At 36.5% G+C, this 21,161-nt stretch overlaps 1 protein-coding gene and 1 long non-coding RNA gene across 3 annotated transcripts; one reads left to right on the top strand and one right to left on the bottom strand.

The window, feature by feature from the left end:
- Positions 1-422: 422 nt before the first annotated feature.
- Positions 423-7,370, bottom strand: LOC136830721 (uncharacterized). Its single transcript, XR_010850726.1, has 3 exons — positions 7,326-7,370; positions 1,045-1,508; positions 423-695 (listed from the first exon to the last, which is right to left on the bottom strand). It is a non-coding gene; the product is annotated as an uncharacterized lncRNA (long non-coding RNA).
- A 1,584-nt stretch (positions 7,371-8,954) lies between these two features.
- Positions 8,955-19,846, top strand: LOC136830719 (tudor domain-containing protein 1-like). Of its 2 annotated transcripts, XM_067090509.1 has the most exons (7): positions 8,955-9,171; positions 10,925-11,143; positions 11,949-12,152; positions 13,286-13,453; positions 14,008-14,075; positions 14,780-14,865; positions 14,986-19,846. In XM_067090509.1, exons 2-7 carry the CDS (start codon positions 11,027-11,029, stop codon positions 17,274-17,276), a joined length of 2,934 nt encoding a protein of 977 aa, XP_066946610.1. In that variant the 5' UTR covers positions 8,955-9,171; positions 10,925-11,026; the 3' UTR covers positions 17,277-19,846. The 2 variants fall into 2 exon arrangements, with proteins under 2 accessions (XP_066946610.1, XP_066946609.1); XM_067090508.1 differs by having other exon boundaries at positions 9,029-9,171; positions 14,780-19,846.
- Positions 19,847-21,161: the final 1,315 nt, after the last annotated feature.

Here is a 21,161-nt window from a genome sequence, read left to right as displayed (position 1 = left end):
ACCATACTTTTTTTTTGCGCAGCAACGGTAATTAAATTAGCATAGTTTAGTACAACTGCTGTCTATCAAGATAAATGAAATTTGTCTAGTAAATGAAATTTTTTCCTCTACTTATCTGGTATTAAGCTGAGATGGAACTACATAAGTGTCATTCAGTCACTACTGAATTACTGGAATAGATGTATGCCGCTCACTACTCCAAATTTTGTCAGCCAACTCAATAAGCTTTGCTTAACTGATACAGAGTCCTACATTTAACCTTTTTTTTTTGGGGGGGGAGGGGCTTTATAAAAGGAATGCAGTTTGTTACTCAGGGGATTTCTGAGAATATCGCCTGCTGACAGTGTCAAGAAGCAGATTTCCACCCTACCTACTGCTTATAGAATGTAAACCGCCACCGGAAAGGATAAGAAATGACCCACTACTTTGTTAGTCTTTTCTATTTTAGTACTTAAAAGCATTTTTAGATAACTTCTTACTTCGTCAAAACCATTCGTTCTCCACGACTTTGGATGCCTCTTAGTTTATGAAGCACTGAAGATCTGAAGCACTGAAGATCTGAAGCACTGAAGATCTGAAGCACTGAAGATCTGAAGCACTGAAGATCTGAAGCACTGAAGATCTGAAGCACTGAAGATCTGAAGCACTGAAGATATGGTAACCGTTCTGTAGTGTACAAGGAGTTCGCTTTAAATCTGAAAGAAAACATTAAGACTAGAATATATGCAGAATCTAAATATGAATTGCGATGAAAACTTACTATTTTAGAGTTAAAAATTTCGGGGAAACAGGACCTAGAAATTTTAACAGCCGAAACATTAAGATCTCACAAACCTTTATGGTTTTCTTCACTAACATTAAATTAAATCAAGTTTCTCTTTTCATCTTTACCTAACATAACAGCATTTTAAGTAGCATTTACCAAATGTTGAGATTATGAGTCTACAATGATCTCACAAAGTTTGTATTCAGAATTGATAGATTTAGTTATCTAACACACGGAAGCGTGTTAATTAGGATTAAAACAGAAAAATTTAATGTTACCTTCAAACTATTGAAGATCCCCCCGACGATTATAGGGCACCTAAGACCATCCTCCTGACGATTATAGGGGGCAAAAGACCATCCTCCTGACGATTATAGGGGGCAAAAGACCATCCTCCTGACGATTATAGGGGGCAAAAGACCATCCTCCTGACGATTATAGGGGGCAAAAGACCATCCTCCTGACGATTATAGGGCCCCCCAAAGACCATCCTCCTGCCTGACGATTATAGGGCCCCCAAGACCATCCTCCTGCCTGACGATTACAGGGCCCCCCAAGACCATCCTCCTGCCTGACGATTACAGGGGCCAAAAACCACCCTCCTGCCTGACGATTACAGGGGGCCAAAAACCATCCTCCTGCCTGACGATTATAGGGGGCCAAAAACCATCCTCCTGCCTGACGATTATAGGGCCCCCAAGACCATCCTCCTCCTGACGACTATGGGGCCCCCAAGACCATCCTGTCAATGAAAAAGTTACATTAATTCACCGGGAAAATACTTTTGGCAATGCTTTAGTAATTAAATGAAATCTGGAGTTGGCTTGAAAGGGTGGGAAAGTAAACCGTCAATCTTAATGGAATGAAAGTAAGCTCAATGCTTCGGTTACGAAAATCAAAGTTTAGAAGGGAATTGCCACAATAAGATTCATGGAGCTGTCCACTTCAATGTTTTCACAATATAAAGTTACTTAATCTCTGCTTTCCAGTATCTAAACCCATTAGTTAACGACACTAATGAAACTCGAAAGTATTTAATTTCTCCTGCTTCAGTTACTTGCCCTCTAATATATATAGCTTGCTCCACTCTCGAGATACCTGAACCTACAAACCAGGGTAGTAAAAACTCAAAACCACTAGTGTACGTATAGGATGTTAGTGTTGCTTTGCAAAGTATATGAACAGGCAGAGGATAATGACATTTACCATACTATTAGAAATATGGCGGGTTATACCCATGGTGACAATTCAATGGCTACTCAAAATATTGCCAGGTTGCAAAACTTCGGTAAATTAGCCTAGTAATTGGACACTAAAAATCCCAGTATTACTGAATGTCCGATAAATTTAATACCCAAATTAAGATAGATTTCAATAGTCTGGCACCATTGCTAGATCTAACAAAACATTTTAATATCCATAGCAAGCCATTTGCATACTAATAAACTAAGCATTGTGAGAGATTACGCGGTCCATACATCAGTCTTGAATCTATCAATTTTTACCTCCAGCTGACCACGGGGCTAAAACTCTACAGCAGTAATAAAACTGAATTTTCTTAAATACCTAAATACTTGAATTATTTAAGCTATAAGTAACAGAAGGCTTCAAGTTAAAAAGTCTGACCCATTTTCTGCTTTTTTCGACAAGAAACTTTCAAGAAACTAACATTTTTAAAACCAAAGCTAAGGAACAAAACTGATTTTCGAGTTAAGCAGAATGAATAAAACTTTCAAAACCAAACCAAAAGTACAAAACATTTTCAAAACCAAACCAAAACAAAAAGACATTTTCAAAACCAAGGCAAACCAAAACCAAACAAAACTGGTGTTTTCAAACAAAACCAACCCAAACAAAACAAAATTTTAAATACCAAACCAAACCAAACAAAATGGCATTTTCAAAGCCAAACCAAACCAAACAAAATGGCATTTTCAAAGCCAAACCAAACCAAACAAAATGGCATTTTCAAGTCCAAACCAAACCAAACAAAATGGCATTTTCAAGCCAAACCAAACCAAACAAAATGGCATTTTCAAGTCCAAACCAAACCAAACAAAATGGCATTTTTCAAACCAAACCAAACAATGGCAAACCAAACAAAATGGCATTTTCAAATCCAAACCAAACCAAACAAAATGGCATTTTCAAAGCCAAACCAAACCAAACAAAATGGCATTTTCAAAGCCAAACCAAACCAAACAAAATGGCATTTTCACATCCAAACCAAACAAAATGGTAAATACCAAACCAAGCCAAACAAAATGGCATTTTCAAAGCCAAACCAAACCAAACAAAATGGCATTTTCAAAGCCAAGCCAAACCAAACAAAATGGCATTTTCAAAGCCAAACCAAACCAAACAAAATGGCATTTTCAAAGCCAAACCAAACCAAACAAAATGGCATTTTCATCCAAACCAAACAAACACAATGGCATTTTCAAATCCAAACCAAACAAACAAATGGCATTTTCACATCCAAACCAAAAAACAAATGGCATTTTCACATCCAAACCAAACAAAATGGCATTTTCATCCAAACCAAACCAAATGGCATTTTCATCCAAACCAAACAAAAATGGCATTTTTTCACATCCAAACCAAACCAAATGGCATTTTCACATCCAAACCAAACCAAATGGCATTTTCACATCCAAACCAAACCAAATGGCATTTTCACATCCAAACCAAACCAAATGGCATTTTCACATCCAAACCAAACCAAACAAAATGGCATTTTCACATCCAAACCAAACAAAATGGCATTTTCACATCCAAACCAAACCAAACAAAATGGCATTTTCACATCCAAACCAAACCAAACAAAATGGCATTTTCACATCCAAACCAAACCAAACAAAATGGCATTTTCACATCCAAACCAAACCAAACAAAATGGCATTTTCAAATCCAAACCAAACCAAACAAAATGGCATTTTCAAATCCAAACCAAACCAAACAAAATGGCATTTTCAAATCCAAACCAAACCAAACAAAATGGCATTTTCACATCCAAACCAAACCAAACAAAATGGCATTTTCACATCCAAACCAAACCAAACAAAATGGCATTTTCACATCCAAACCAAACCAAACAAAATGGCATTTTCAAATCCAAACCAAACCGAACAAAATGACATTTTCACATCCAAACCAAACCGAACAAAATGACTTTCACATCCAAACCAAACCAAAAATGGCATTTTTTTCAAACCAAAAATGGCATTTTCAATACAAACAAACCAAAATGGCATTTTCACCAAGCCAAAAACCAACCAAACCAAAACAAACAAATGGCATTTTCAAAGCCAAACCAACCCAAACAAACCAAATGGCATTTTCAAACAAAGCAAACAAAATGGCATTTTCAAAGCCAAAACAAAAACAAAATGGCATTTTCAAAGCCAAACCAAACAAACCAAATGGCATTTTCAAAGCCAAACCAAACAAACCAAATGGCATTTTCAAAGCCAAACCAACCCAAACAAACCAAATGGCATTTTCAAAGCCAAACCAACCCAAACAAACCAAATGGCATTTTCAAAGCCAAACCAACCCAAACAAACCAAATGGCATTTTCAAAGCCAAACCAAACAAACCAAATGGCATTTTCAAAGCCAAACCAAACAAACAAATGGCATTTTCAAAGCCAAACCAACCAAACAAATGGCATTTTCAAAGCCAAACCAACCCAAACACAATGGCATTTTCAAAGCCAAACCAACCCAAACACAATGGCATTTTCAAAGCCAAACCAACCCAAACACAATGGCATTTTCAAAGCCAAACCAACCCAAACAATGGCATTTTCAAAGCCAAACCAAACCAAACCAAACAAAATGGCATTTTCAAAGCCAAACCAAACCAAACAAAATGGTATTTTCAAAAAACCAAACCAAACCAAACAAATGGCATTTTCAAGCCAAACCAAACCAAACCAAACAAATGGCATTTTCAAAGCCAAACCAAACCAAACAAACAAATGGCATTTTCAAAGCCAAACCAAACCAAACCAAACAAAATTGCATTTTCAAAGCCAAACCAAACCAAACCAAACAAAATGGCATTTTCAAAGCCAAACCAAACCAAACCAAACAAAATGGAATTTTCAAAGCCAAACCAAACGAACCAAATGGCATTTTCAAAGCCAAACCAAACAAACCAAATGGCATTTTCAAAGCCAAACCAAACAAACCAAATGGCATTTTCAAAGCCAAACCAAACAAACCAAATGGCATTTTCAAAGCCAAACCAAACAAACTAAATGGCATTTTCAAAGCCAAACCAAACCAAATGGCATTTTCAAATCCAAACCAAACCAAATGGCATTTTCAAAGCCAAACCAAACAAAATGGCATTTTCAAAGCCAAACCAAACAAAATGGCATTTTCAAAGCCAAACCAAACAAAATGGCATTTAAAAAAACAAACCAAACAAAATGGCATTTTCAAAACCAAACCAAAGAAACTAAATGGTATTTCCAAGTTCCAAATAAACAAGTTGGTAATTTCAAAACCAAACCAAAGGAACAAGATAGTATTTTCAAAACCAACCCAAGATACTGATTTTAGCCAATCCAAGAAATAAGCCCCACTTCACAAACGAAAGTAATGGAAGAAAGTTCCAAAAACTAAACCCAAGGAATATGCTGGATATTTCAAACCAAAGCAAATCATTAATGACAAAACCAAAGGAACAAAATTTTCAAAACCAGACCATGGGAACGAACCTTCAAAACCAAACCAAAATCTTTCTAAACCAAACCACAGTAAAAAGCCTCTTTTCAAAACCAAGCCAAATGTACAGATATTTTCTAAACCTAATCAAATGAACACGTCTGAAATCGGTAAGCAAGCCAAAGGAACAAACCAAATATTTGCAAAACCAAAGGAACAAGCAGCATATTTTCAAAGACCAAACCAGAGGACCCATGGATCAAAGACATTTACCAAACCAAACAGTTACAAGGCACCAAAACCAAACCAGGGGAACAAATCTAAAACCAAAGAAAATTTGTTAAAAATTTAAAAACCAAATCAACGGCTGCCGGATATTTACAGAAATAAAGCAGAAACAAGCCGGTAAATCAAAACCAAGCCGGATATTCAAAACCAAAATAATTTCGGCACTAGCGATCACCCAGATCAAGATTACAAGAGACCACGGAGAAGGTATAAGGCCCCGTTATAATAAAGTAACATTTGCAACATAAAACTGAGTTATACCTTAAGAAGGTTTACACGCCTTAAAAAGGTAAACTGTTTTCTATCGTCTCCCTTAATCAAAAAATACTACAAGTTTAATTACGCAATATTTATTCCTGATATTCTCGAGAATAAGGCATTAATTTTTACTAATGTAATTTGCTAAAAGGCAATTAGCCATTAGTTTAACCCATGTTTATATATACCGATTGTATTAAGCAGTTTTTCTTCAATTTTCTAAAACACTAGGCATTAAACTGTCCAAAAATATATAGCCTTGTGGGTTTTTACGCCATTTTAATGCTTACAAAACCCAGCCCAGCCAGTGTTAATTACGAAATAAATTTCGATATGGAATACAGTAGGCAAAAGCATATGAAACTCCCACCTACATTCCCTTAAGGTCGAGCCACCAATGAGAGATTATAATTTTTGTCTCCATGGGGGTAATTTCATAAAGTTTGAATTTGAAAATCCATCTTGTACCCAGTTCTGAATTCACGCTAGCACCGAGTGACCACACTCCAAGATTAAACAAAATCACAAATTCTCCGGTTTATACAGCCAAAATTATGTTTTACTTTACCTCTCTGATCCAGATGCAAAAAGACCAAATATTCCGAACTGTGGCAGTTAACCTAGCTACAGTCTTCAACTGAGGCTATTATGGATAAAATTAAAGAAATCCTATCATTCCCAACTGCTGGTTGCTGCAGCAATCACTATCGTTCATGGATGGCTCAAGGCCAAAAATTGATTTTCCTTAAAGAATAAAGATCAGAGAAAAACACGAAGTCACATTTCAAGATTATCAGACTAAATACGAGTTTATTCTAAACTCAACTTCCACCATTGCCTAAAACCTGGTTATGTCACTGAAAAGATCGTTTAATGGTGGCCTTCACTGGTTAAGTCCCTAACGGCATTCAGTAATTCAATGTCAAGTGAACTAAAATACCCGAATTACCAAAGACTTGGGAGGCACAGTTTACAAAGTTATTTCTAGGAAACATCCGTCATTAAAACCTTCAGCTAACGATACCTAAAAAAAAAAAAAACATTTAGATTTTAAACCACTTCAAATGAACTGTTACAGTAGCTTCTTCAGCCTACAAAGAATGTTACAAGAAAAAAGCTATTTCACAAAGTTACTGTCAACTTTTCGAAAAAGGTTTCACTCGCGTCAACAGATACCCACACTCCCTATGCCTTACACAATTTGGCTAATGGTGACAGGGGAAAAAAACTGAAGCCTTGTATGACCTCTACCCTTGTCAGGCAGATGAAATTTAAAGTAAAACGGTCAAAATTCAACACCAACACTTCAATAAACACGAAGACACCTCAACACTTACTTTAACTCCTCTGACATAACTGATATAGCACACAAAACAGCCAAGCATTAAATGGCGGAAAAACGATCGCACACCTTCCTCTACGGCTAAAAATAACCAAGGACGCCGCAATAGGGAAGTACTATCATGGAGTGCCAAGAACTCTGTCCTCCTGCGTCATTGCAAAGCAGGTGCTGCCATCTATGTTAAGGTTTCATGACTGACAAATTACACGTAAAAATAAAGATGAGGTACTTTGTAAAGTAACTTTCATGCCTAAAATAAGCTAGTTCTACATGAATGAAGCAAATAGTATCTATTTTTAATTTTGCCCATACAAGGTATGAGCCAGATTAGTTTGAAATTCCTCCATTTCTCCAAATTTTGTAAGTTCTGATTAAATATTTTGGACCCAATCAGGTAGCCTATTTGTTTTCGTACTGTGATACCGAGTGACTATCACTTGATTGCAGTCATGTTCGTGCTTTATAAGCGAGTATTTCACCTAGAACCTTAAAAGCGAAATCCCTGACACAATTCATCTCTTATTTTGCTCTGTATGTTTTGATATTTATGTGTTCAATGAATTATTTGTCTTTCTTAAACAAATTATCCACCATTTTCTTCCCTTGTCTCTTTAGTAAACTTATTTCTCTGTAATTATGCATTATGTCATCGTTGTTTTATTCATCCAATGCTCCCTATCAAATGTTTTCTCTTTATTTAACAAATTCGGATTCTATACTGTGCACGAATGCTTGACTATAATAGTTGATTATTAGCCATTTAGACTTATTTCATATAAATGCTCTAAAATTCTGAATAACTTTTTTAATAAACGGCACTCACCGTCAGCTGATTTTTTTATATTAAACTCGTTACTTCAGTCTATGTTAAGTACGTTTTCTTAACGTTTATTTATTCAAACTGTCATCTTTAAACATCGGTGGTATCTCAGCATGCAAGGTACGAGGTATCGGCAAACTCGGATTTATCTCATCCATGACACTCGTGACAAATATAATGCGAAAACTACTTTTGGTTCAACCAGTTGAAATATGACAACCAGCCCAGAAAGATCAAATTTAACCTTGAGTTATGGTTTTCACCTGCTGATAAAATCACCCTCGTTTTATTGTGTCTCAAATTAAACGGATTATTTAGGATTCCATTCAAACCCTTGCTTATCTTTCACAAAGCAAGAATCGAACATAATAAGTTTGAAGTCACCGAGATAAATAGCCTAATATGAAACTAAAAATTTCAAGATTTCTTGGGTTTTTAATTGCGTAGTCTGATTTTTTATATGGTATCAAAAGTCATTTAGTAAGGCATAACAAGTAGCCATTTTAACCAATAATGTACCGAGCAGTTGATTCGAATCAACTTTATTTTGATCCCACAGAATGCAACTTGTTTTGAACCTAAAATCAAAGCCTTGTTAGGTTGCACGAGAGAAAAGAAAAATCCAACGAAATTCTGTAGATAATTTCAAGATTGTCACTGCCGAAAGGAGGTTTATTTCTTCATAAAATATATATTGGTTACAATGGAAAAAAATATAATAAAGCCATGCCAATTTGAAATTCAACATGAAACTAATGGCTGAGAGATAATCTTCAATATACCAAATATCTTTGTCGACCTACCGTAACTCCTGGGTTCCTCACATCTCAGTTTTCTTCTTCAAGGTTTCCTTATAGATAATTTTCTTTCAGTCCAATAAGCTGAATTCACACCTGTAGCTTATATAGGTTGCATCCTCGTTTGTCTGTGATTCCCGTCGCAATATTGGATAAGTTAGTAATTTATGAGTGTGTCTTAAAATACGCAAGAAACCTAATCGCCTTTGAAGTGATATGAACAGGTAGGCTGTTTACCATTGTGTCATCTTGTACATATGATGACTTTTAGTTTGCTAAGACGAAGCCCGCAGATTCAATTGCTAAGGTTATCTCAATGTGCATAACAAAAGGGTGAAATGGACAAGTAACAATACTGAGCAAATAATATACAGTAATACTGTATTGTGAACTAAATAAAAGTTACAGGAAAGCAGTGTGAGAACTGTGGAAGTGTAAACTGTAAACAGTTTACTTCATAAACATTAAGCCTTTGGATGCACATGAATAGGGTAAAATAGACAAAATACTATGAACATACAGGTACTATGACTTAGGACTTAGTACGGCTTCAGCCTTTGGGCCACAAGCATTAACAATGCATGTGACATCAAGTTCTTGCTAAGAACAGGAAGCACCTTTTATTTTTTGGTCTTCTATTCATATCCTTCAGAGAATGTAGGGTGAATCTGACTTGACCTAGGAATCTGCATCCTTCATAACAGTAGAGGTGGACCTACAGCCTTACCTTGGAGCACACCTTGCACTTAAACACTCCTAGGATATTGTTTTGCAGCAGCCTGTTAGGATCCCTTTTACTTCATAAACTTACTCTTTACCTTAAGTGTGGGATGCGGAGGACGGAGCCCTTTTATGCATACCTTTGCCACACAACCCAGTAAGCAATGTAGACTAGGCTGAGGGGAACCTTCATAGAACCTGCAGTACCACACCGTGTGGCACAAAAGGCACACTGGTTCTGGTAACCCCCTGTGGGAAACGTCTCACGAATTTGTTATGTGAAGGTTTTTCCCAGACCACAAAAGTAACAAAGTCACTTGCTAATCTAATGCAGAAAAGATTGGAAACATCTTTCAGAAAGATGTGTTATTGTTCCCTGTTGCCATATGTATTTTTCCAACCACCAAACATCAATAATTTTACTTATCACAAGGTGTCAAAATGTAAACTGAGGTATGATGTCGGAAAATAATCTGAGATAACATGACATTTTTATTTCCATTTCCTACTTAGATGATATTGCTTAGCATTATGTGACTTTAGCACGTAGGCTAAGAGAAAATATGCAGTACTTACTGACCACCCACTTATTATACAGTATGAACTTTGGTAAGCTCAAACTGGAACTTAAGAAACTTGCATTTCTTTTAGCTCTGACTAGTGCATATCTTCTTAGACGAGTTTTCCCCATGTAATTCATTCACAAAAAATGCTAATTCAGTATTGTCATCATTTGCCCATTTGTATTTTCCTTTGTGACCAGACATGCTTTCATCTCCTGTATTTAATTAGACCCAAGGAACATTGACATCTGCAATGCCACTTGAACCTTGGTAAAAGGGATTACCAGAGAGGTGACACGGCACAATCATATTTTCTGACAGCTTTTAGTACTTTGCCAGCAAACTTTGTACCGCTTCCATTTTTTCCCCTGCAAAATCTGTCACTCAAGTTTCAAGTGAAGTTACCCTAGGATGAACAGACCTCACCTTCATTTGGATACCAATACTGCATTAGCTTCTCAGTGCAAAGATTGGTTGATTTGATTTATGAATGTTTAGTCCAATGACCTGGCACTGGAATTGTTAAGTTATGTAGTACCATGCAAAGATTGGTGGTAAAATGCTAAAATAGGGTAGAGATTGGTCCAGTTTGATTCCACATGTAAAAAGTGTAAAAAGTGTGACATACAATAGACTCCTATTTTTCCTCATTATATAAAAGGTTTGGTTAACTTTTCTGTTTTCTCTGCTACAGGTATAAGCTTTTAATTCAGGACGTCTTACTTTATTGTTCAGCATTACATTATTAAGGTAAAACATTATCAACAGCAATTAACAAGTAGCTCGCTAGTTCATCATGTCCCTAGGACCAAAAGAAGGGGTTGAACCAGGATCTTACGTTCCAACGCGCCTTTCCTATGTCAGTAAGGCATGCTTTTATGTAACCCTCCTTGAGGAAGAAAGTCTTATCCAGGTAAGTTAAAGGAAATAAAAGTATGTAGTTGGTACTCCTACTAAATATCAGAAAAGCATTACTGGAAGTATTTTCCTACTTACAAACAGGCTAGGTTTTAAATGACTTGTGCAATTGAGTAGTTTCAAAGTGTAGCCAGTTACCCTGCTATGTGGACAATTTGTAATTAACGTATGTGACACTTGCAAATAGAGTACAGTAACACCTATATTTACTTGTACAAAATAAAAAGCTCTTATGTATTAAAATTATTAAATAGGCTCAAACGTTCTTATGAAGGCTGGTTGCATTTACAGTATTCCGAAGTCTTTCAAGTTGTATACAGTATTTGTAATGTAATGAATTGGTTTTCACCGAAATATCCCTTTACTGAAGTTTTGGTTGTAATTTTAGCTGGTCATGTTTCATAAGATTTGGCCCCTACTGCTGTAGGGGTTGTTAAAATAACTATGCATTAATGACCTCATGCAACACCTCAGCTTATACTGCACATAATGTTGTGGGCTACATATCATTCTACAGTACAGCAATTAAACAGTATCAAATATTACTAATAGTGAAACAGAACTAAGGAAAGTCTTTATAATTCTCTACTGCTGCTATGTGAGCATGTTTTATTTGTGGATGTTTAAATCACTTTTAAACATAGTTACTTTTTAGTATCTGGAGCTTGAAATTAAATTGAACAGATTCTATTCATTAGCATTTAAAAACTGTATAATCACTGTAACCAAATCCAATGGATCTTTATTCTTGCTTGTGAATGTTAGTTAGATTACTGATTTTTTCCCCTCAATCTTCACAGACTATAAGGGAGACTTTGATGGAAACAAATGAGGGCGTAAAGGAGAACATTACCAGCAAATGTTTTACTGTGGGGGATCTGGTATCAGTTTTAGATGAAGCTGACCAGTTTTGGCACAGAGGTCGGGTCACAGGATGCTTTGGCCCCTTGACTGAAGTGTTCTTAATAGATTCTGGAAAGGACATTGTAGCAGAAAGAAATATGGTAAGTGCTGGGCTCACCTATTGGTACTTTTTGAATGGTCATTTAACTACCACAGAGCATTGAAAAATGTCTCCCTTCGGATTATTTACATACTTGCAAGTGCAAATAATCAAGGTTATTAAAAAAAATGAAGTTTGGTTTCCTATTGTGTGGTTGAAAATTTACAAAGTCTGGTCTATGCAGAAAAAATTTTTTGAGACATTTTGTGTTACAATAAAATACATTACTTGACAAACAGCACTGAAGAGTGTATTATAACCACCTTGAACTACTCGCCCAAAAGAAGTTACTTTAGGAATAATAAAACTTGTAGAACATATAAAAAAGTACTTCAGTAATAGGAGTTTACTAGCTACCAAATTATCCCAATTGTAACCTCTGTCTGCCAAATCAAGTTGGTGAACTGCATGATTTTAGCCAAGGTTCCTATTGCAATCTGAGGTGGTGGGTTTCTTCTTTTCCCTTAACTTACATAGATACAGCTTTTGAAAAATCCAAATGGCTTATTTTTGGATTCTTTTTCCCCTTCCTTTTAGATTGGGTAGGACTAAGACATAAATCGACTCTGTATCATGTTAGTGCCTGCAAATATATCTGTGAAACCCTACTGTCAATTTGTTACATCTTTAGCTTCTCACTAACCTGTCTTCAAGGCTAGCCTTTTGATTCCAAGTGCCTATTCTGTAATTCAGGATTGAAGTTTCCTATAGTAGAGCTCTGTAAAGCTCTGGCTACTTCAGCCCAGAGTAACCAGTTATTGCCAACCAAGCCTAGGATGTTGATTATCCCTCAACCTCACATTCATCTTTGTCAGGCACCTCAATCAATTTCATTTCAACCCAGTGGTAACCTCTAACTAAATAGTCATCTCATCGGTAGCAGGATATTTTATATGTAACATCTTCCACCTCAAGCTGAAGTTTTGTGCTAAGTGAAGCAAGAGTCTATATTTATAAAAATATGTTTTGAAAGACTTTAATTTTCATTAAATATTTTATTACCATTGGTGTAAGCAAAACTATAAAACTTTATGCACTGTTCATCTTTGTCTGACAGTTGAACTCATTCTTCAACTAATAGTTTTTTGGCAGATCAAATATACAAGTTTATCAGTGTTGCTTTTTTTTTTACAGCTTCAGGAATTGCCTAACAGTCCACTGGTCACAGATTCTCCAGCTCAGGCAATAAAATGTACACTCTCTGACAGAAATATATCAGTTGGTCATTTTGTATCTATGCAAAATGATGTTGGTCGTCAATTTTTAACCTATTTTGAAAAAGAGGAAGATGGATTATGGGAGGTAATTTTAAATAGATTTAATCACTGTGTAGGTGATTTTATGAGTACAGTACATTATTTAATGTCAATAGCATCTTGCTGACAATTTTTTACACCAAGCAACCAAGAATTATATGCTTAGTGAGCAGTTGGACTGCAAGATGCTATAAGGGGCCACAAGAAATACCATGTGTGACTGCTCCCTTGGTAAGTAATTTCCATTGCTAACATTAATGCAGATTTTCAAAGTTTACTTCCGTGTAAAGGTAGGTATATCCCAAAATAGCCTGACGTATCAAATATAAACTATATATAACATATGGAACATATTTTGTTAATTTCAGTAAAATATGGATTGTACTTACAACTTCAGTGCATACTGAATTATTTGAAATGTAAGGCTGTTGTTTTATTTTGGGTAAAGTTGCAAAGTACAAATTAAAATATGAACACTGCACAGGCAGTTGCTTTTCTGACAATATGTAAATATAGCAAGTAATTTTTACCTAATTTATTTCTATTGTCTATTTTTATGCACTTCTAGGAGATTCAGAAGTAATTTTTTGTAATTTTCAGGTTAAGCTATATGTTGAGAGAGTGTATTCAACTAAAGGTTCGGAGAAAGAAGTACTGAACAGCAACAGGTATGGAATAGTTGCTGTAGTATTTCTTAGGTCAGGTCACTGCACTACTCATACTTCGCTGTACTGGGCATTGTGACCTAAATCCCACATTTAAGTCTTCCCTGATTACCTCCTTAGTAACTATATAATTTAGGGTCCCTAGGGTTCTCTTATTTTAATAGTTCATCTTTCATCAGAAAGGTGAAGGTATATGCTAACCTTATTGACTGAATTTTCTATCTTTTACTCTTTGATTGGTCCCCTATAATTCACCTGTATAAACCCTGTTCCAATTTGTACTTTGGATTGATCCAATAACGACCTGGAGTTTTTTGAGCTAATTTAGTAGCAAGGCCAGGTACTCTTTGAGTCTTGGTGTCAAGTTCTTCCTAGTTTTGCAGCTCCACAGCAGTGAAATACAGTGCACCAGCCTCCTCAGTGTTGCATTAGAAATATAAGAATGTCAGTGATTTTAAACCCATCTGTCCAGTACCACAGGTTACACTTCATACACTACACAAGGATGACTACCTCTGAGTGCACTCAGATAGTTCTATTTCCATATCCCCAACTCGTCTGTTTGTTGCCTTGTTAGGTTATTTGGTATCTGAGCTCTATATTGTTCATGCACTTGAAAGAAATACACTTAATAACAAGTCAGTATGTCTGTTACCAGATTTTCAAGATGAGGATGAATACCTTCCTTTATGTACCTTTCATTCCAGGTCTCACAACAGTCAGTCGGAAGAAATATCACAGGACTTCCAAATGGGAGCAGGCTTCAAACTTTGTACTAGAGAAAGTGATTTAGGTACAGTAGGACAGAATGTCTTTATTGCCATGAAAGATACCAAGTTCACTTCCAATTCTAGTGAAACTTCAGACAGAAATTGTATGAGCGATAATAGTGGTATGCAACTTTCTCTTTCAGGACCTTGCACAGGCATAAATATTAATGCATACGATGATGATAGCACCAGTCAGATCAGCAATGATAACAAAGCCAGGAAGACAAGTTTTTATAGTAGCTTTGAGGAGAAAGGTCATTCTAAGACAAAAGAAACAAGAGTCTCTTTAAGACTACCCAAATGTTTTGAAAATTGTGCAAGCCCTGAATTTCACGCAGAACGCAAGGACTCTGAAAAAGAAGCTGATGTGCCCTCCCCAAGTGATGCCCTGAGTGAAGAGGTATTCAATAGGTCTTGTGTAATTCTAAAAGAACAAGAGAATGTAATTATCAAAACACAGGCTGCATGTTCCCTAGAAGAAAATATGATGAATTCAGTGTTAAATGAAGCACTGAATGACTTGCCACATACACAAAATATCGACAGTAAGAAGTGTCCCAGTATTCCTAAAGCACAAACAACATGTAATGTTGAATTTAATGCCATAATTAGCAACTTTGAAGAAGATGGGGCTGTGTGGGTTCAACCTTTAGACCAAATTTCCTCACTGAATGAAATTATGAACCAAATAAATGAAATGAATACAGAATGCCTGAAAACCTTCAAGGACAAACCATGCATTAACAGTCCATGTTTGAGCCTGTACGGAGAAGATCAAAGGTTATACAGGGCTATAGTGAAAGACCTCACCGAAGATATGGATTGTGTTCTTGTTCATTATGTAGATTATGGAAATAGTGAAATTACTGAAGTGAGCAGCTTACGTGTCATTCCAGATATTTTCCTTGATGTGGCTTGTAAAGCTATCCAGTGTTATTTCCCAATGTCTCTGAAGGAGCAGTTGTTACGAGTTTTTCATAAGGAAATAGAGAAGATATTCAGTGAGGAATTAAAGGTTACCTTGGTGGAAGATCCCCTGCAGAAGGATAATTTAATTTTAAAGAGTTGTATCGTCAGTGGTATTGATATTGTTGCCAAAATTCATGAAGAACATGAGAATAACTGTAGAGCACCAGAAGGGGAGACACTCAAGGTTATGCCAAATGAAAGCCAAGTAAGTGAAGTTTCTAGTACTTGCTTGCAAATCCCTTATCACTCAATTAAGTATGATACTGAAATGGCTGTGTATGTTACTCAGGTTGAAAGTGCTGGAAAGTTTTGGGTACAGGTATTGGACCATTTTTCACTACTTGAGGAAATGATGGGGAAACTAAATGATTTTGCTGTGAACTCAGGTAGAACCATAATGTCTTCTCCTAAGATTGGTAGGCCATGTTTGTGCTGTTATGCAAAAGATGAGCAGTTTTACAGGGCTGAAATTATACAAATCAATCCGGAAAGTGGTAGTGCCATGGTGCATTACATTGATTATGGAGATACTGGCGAAGTAGAAATAAGCGACTTGTTTGTTTTGCCTGAACAGTTTTTTCCTTTACCAAGACAGGCCATATGTTGTTATTTTAGCAGCAAAATTAGAAATCAGTGGTCCTCCAGTATCCAACAATACTTGGAGGAGAAAATATTGGAAAAGGAAATTTATTTGACTCTGACGCAAGAAGTTGAGGGGTTCGAACATAGAAATGTGGTGAAAAAATTAACTTTGGATGACAATGATGTAACTTCTCACATGACCTTTCTTGCTACAAATAACGATGCTGATGGAGAAGTCTTTACAGAAAATGATGAAAGTGAAGATATTTTGCTTGAAGAGGATATTCCTGAGATTCTCCCATCATGTGATGGCAGCGTTAAAGGCATTGTTTCTCATGTCGAAGGAAGCTGCATTTGGATTCAGCTGTCAGATCAGTGTACAGCTATAGAAGAGATGCAGGAGAACTTGAATTCCAGTTCATTGCAACCTCTGACAGAGGTGCCATTTGTTGGCAGTGTATGCATAAGCTACTTTCCAGAGGACGAAAGGTTTTACAGAGCTGTTGTCAAGGAAGTTGATTTAGCTTGTCATTCAGTTGTAGTTCGTTACATTGATTATGGTAACAGTAGTCATGTGGAAATGAAGGATCTCTACGTTCTTCCACTTGATTTAATGTGCTTTCCAAAGCAAGCAATTCAGTGTTATTTTAGTGGGAATTTTAGCCCTTGCTCGGAGGCATTCAAAAAAAGCGTGGAAAAAATACTGAACCAAGAGGCTACTGTGTCCTTTTTACCAAACTTTGGTGAGGGGGGTAAAAATATTCTGCATAGCTGTATAGTTGATAACAAAGACATTCTTTTGTGTGAAGGGTTAAATGCCTCTAATGTTGAAGAAGGAACAGAGCCAACATGGGAAGTAAAATCACAAGAGGCAAACTACTAGAGATACTCCAATACAAGCTGATTCCAGCTATGGTTTACCTATTCCTTCCATTTTGTATGATAACGTATTTTCTGCTTATGTATTTCTCATAGAAAGGGATTCAGTCCTGTGTCTAACTTTTAAAGAAATGATGGAAAAACTTAATAAAATCCTAAAAATATGCAAAATTTTCCTACTATTGGTTCTTACATCACAGTGGGGATGGACAATATTACAGAGCTATCATAAATGAGAGTGATATTGACCACTTAACTGCTGTTTTGGAATATACAGATGTTGGTAAAGTGAGAACAGTGACTGAAGGATTTGTATGAGCTTCATAAATGCTGTCATTGTTTACAAAGACAAACAGTGGAGTGCTACTTCAAAAACTAAGATGGAAAGGTTTTGGACTTATCTCTAAAGAAAGTTGAATTATTCGAGATTTTAAAATGCCAAAAATTTGGTGGCTGATGAGGGAGGAAATAGTAAAATTATCATTACCTGCACACAGAACAGGATTGATGTAGTGTCTGGTCCTCCAGCAGGAATTTCAGAAATAGTAATAAGAGTTTGGCAAAGACTGTTAAAGGACCTGTAATTGAAAAAGACAGTAAAATTACCAAAACCTGATAATCAAAGTCTTAGTGAACAAAGTGAGTCCCTGTGTTAATTTGAACTGTAGGAAAACACTGGAACAAACACTCCCTTATTTTTATGTCTACTGACTGCAACATCGATTGTGATGGCATTTCTCCATATAAAATAATCATCTTCAACCTCCACTGAATTGTGAAGAGTTACTACTGTTGTCAGTCATACTGAGGAAGATGGATATTTGTGAATACAGCCTCGTAGAATTATGCCATCACTAAATCCTTGTGTGGAAAGGTTGAACAAAGGAAGTGGTAAGCTGTTGAAAGTCACTGGAAGGTACCTCATAGGCCAGCAGCTTATGTACAGGGCCATATGTCAAAAATACAAGATGGTACAGGACAATTTTAAAGGAAGTTTTAACAGATCAGTGCTATGCACTGATCCAATTTACCAATTATGGTAATGAGGGTTGTGTGAAGCTTGATGAATTACTCTTAATTCCAATGAAGGTCCTGAGTTTACCATCAGGCCATTCGTGCTTTCTGACAGAGCTATCAATAAGGACTGGTCAGAACATCAGTGGAGCTTAATGGAAGAAACTGAATGTGAGGTTCATGTTTCAGTTTGTCATGATACAAGAGACTGTGGCTATCTGGTATTTAAAGACTTCTCTCACTGAAGAGGCTGATATGTTGTCATGACTCCATTGCATTTAGCAAGAGCCTAAAACTCATGAAAGAAGTGAACCAGACAAGATTAAAAGTTCCATATTCAGGACAGAAACAATTCTGCTGAAGAAAATGACAGGGACTGCTCTGTGGGTGTGACACACGGAAAGCTCTCATTGTCACCCAAAGAAAGTGGAGAAAGCATGACAGGTAAATATAGAGGGCAAGTTCGTAGTAGATAAAACAAAGATGGTGTGGAAATAAAACCAGAGGAGGTACGAAACTGTGAGGATTCATCTGTTAGGTGGATTAAATTCTGAGCTTAAATCATGGCTCATTGTGCCTACAAATGAAGTGATAAATCATCATTCACTGACATGATGGGAAATTTTTTTACCATAGAACCACTTGTAGTCTGTTGTTGATGATATTTACAAATGACCTTATGATGCAAAAGATTCAGTCTGCTTCATTGAAAATTAATTTATCAGGGTTTTTCTAACAGTCCACTATATAGATTATGGTAATGGGGAGCTTGCAAAAAATGGATCAGTTGCACAAACGAAAACTGCAAAAAAATAGATCACTTGCACCAAGTTCCTGAAGATCTTACGCCACCAGCTCAAGTTATTAATTTTTTCCTTAACAAAACTGTCTGAGAAACCTGGCATGAGTATTGTCAGACTCTGGAGGAGGATCTGAAATCAGATGTACCGGACTATCTTGTCTGATGCAGGAAACTGTGGTCAACTAGTATTTAAGGACCTTTATTGTGAAGAGGACAACTAACCCTTATTTTCCTTTTAGGATGAAGAAGCAATAGGCTAAGGTTAGAAAATTAAGTAATTTAGAAACTGAAGTGATTGATCAGTATGTGATGAAAACAAATCTTCATCTCCATCCGAGAATGAAGAAAGCATACTGAGATCTTAAGTGAGGAATCAGACATCTGACAAATAAATATTTTCCAAAGGAGTACACATTTACAGAGACAAGCAAATTTAGTGGCAGTGTTTAAACTTAGTTTTCAACTATCCAACTTGCATTTGCTACAGTACTGTGTTTTGTTCCTGTACAGTAGTGTATGCACTAGCTGTTCAATGTCTGACCAAGTGGTGTGTGAGTGTACATTACAAAGTATTCAAATCTTCAAGGATCTCACATCATTAAATTTGGTCTTTGTGACAGGAGTTAACATATTTTTAAGGTGTGAATTTATAAGGAGTTATTTTAAAAGTAATAAGTTTATAAGGAGTGATTTTAAAACTAATAAATTTATAAGGAGTGATTTTAAAACTAAATTTTTAATAAAATAAACATATGATAGAATAGCAATAAACGTACTGTATTACCCTAAGCAGAATTATTAGATGACCACAGGATTATGGACAGTTGACTTATATTGTAGATGACATTATATTGAGTACGTATTGTTGTTCAGTGAGCACAAATCTCCACGTTTCAAGAGTTCCTGGGTAACACTAAATGCACTGTGTAAATTTTTACTCATTCAGTTAGGAGATTATTCTGGACATACTTTGGTATTAATTTAAAGCCATCATTTCATAAAATGTTTGTTAAATTTTTCCTTCATGGGGTTAAGCTTAAAGGAAGTTTTCTCCAGACTCTTGTGTCCTATATTATTTCCGCCTGAATTCCCGTCAGGACTTGATCTTCACTCATCCCCCATCCCGCAGGGGGGTAATGCATCAGTGCACCTCACATGGTGCACTGTAGGCATCACCCAAGGTTCTTTGCAGGAACCCTTCGGCCCGTATCTGCAAGCCCTTTACTGTACCTCTGTTCATATTCTCTCTCTCCCATCTTACTTTCCACCTTTTCCTAAGTTAATTTATAATGCAATTGTGAGGTTTTCCTCCTGTTACACCTTTTAAACCTTTTCACTTTCAATTTCCTTTTCGGTCCTTAACAACCTCACAGGACACAGCGCTTGGCCTAAATTCTTTATTCTGTTCCATTATATTCACCTATCCATGTTTTTCAGGCTTTCCTTGGCCTTCTCACAGGTCCTTCCATGTCTACAGTTTTTCTGACAGTCTCTCCGCCCTTCCCATCAACTACTGCAGTCTTTGAGAGGTCAGTCTTTCTTTTCCAGTCTCTTCGTACCACATCCCTCCACTAATCTCCTAATTTGCTGTACGTCTTCTCACCATATTCCAGCCATGAATCATAACATTCTGTTGTCACACCTTTAAAAATCTCCATTTTCTTTTCGCTGGATGTGTCTGCTGCACACAATATGTACTCATCGTAAGCCTTCGGTCTCTCAACTGATACGACATTTTTCTTTTTATCTGTAGTCTAGCCATCTCTACTTCTTCCATTTTGCAGCTGCTCTCACTACAGCCTCAAGAAGAATAAATTTAGGCTGAAGGCCATGCGCTGGGACCTATGAGGTTATTCAGCGTTGAAAGGAAACTTAAGAGTAAAAGGTTACAAAGGTACAACAAGAGGAAAACCTTGCAGTTGCAGTATGAAACAATTGTTAGAAGAGGGTGGAAAGTAGGATGGAAGAAAGAATATGAAAGAAGGTACGGTACAGTAAAAGGAATGAAACGGGTTGCAGAACTTTAAGGACTGCCTACAGTGCACTGATGGCACTAACCCCCTACGGGGACTA

This window comes from Macrobrachium rosenbergii, chromosome 47 (genome assembly GCF_040412425.1).
Source record: "Macrobrachium rosenbergii isolate ZJJX-2024 chromosome 47, ASM4041242v1, whole genome shotgun sequence".
In the NCBI taxonomy this organism is placed as follows: domain Eukaryota; kingdom Metazoa; phylum Arthropoda; class Malacostraca; order Decapoda; family Palaemonidae; genus Macrobrachium; species Macrobrachium rosenbergii.
The sequence above is the reverse complement of the archived record's forward strand: the minus strand, read 5'-3'. Positions and strand labels throughout refer to the sequence as shown.

What these genes read in the sequence shown, in the direction of transcription:
- LOC136830719 (XM_067090508.1), top strand. Translation starts at nt 11,027, where the DNA reads ATGTCCCTAGGACCAAAAGAAGGGGTTGAACCAGGATCTTACGTTCCA. An exon ending in AGGAAGAAAGTCTTATCCAG is followed by an intron (nt 11,144 to 11,948) that starts GTAAGTTAAAGG and finishes CAATCTTCACAG; the next exon opens with ACTATAAGGGAGACTTTGAT. An exon ending in AGGAAGATGGATTATGGGAG is followed by an intron (nt 13,454 to 14,007) that starts GTAATTTTAAAT and finishes TGTAATTTTCAG; the next exon opens with GTTAAGCTATATGTTGAGAG.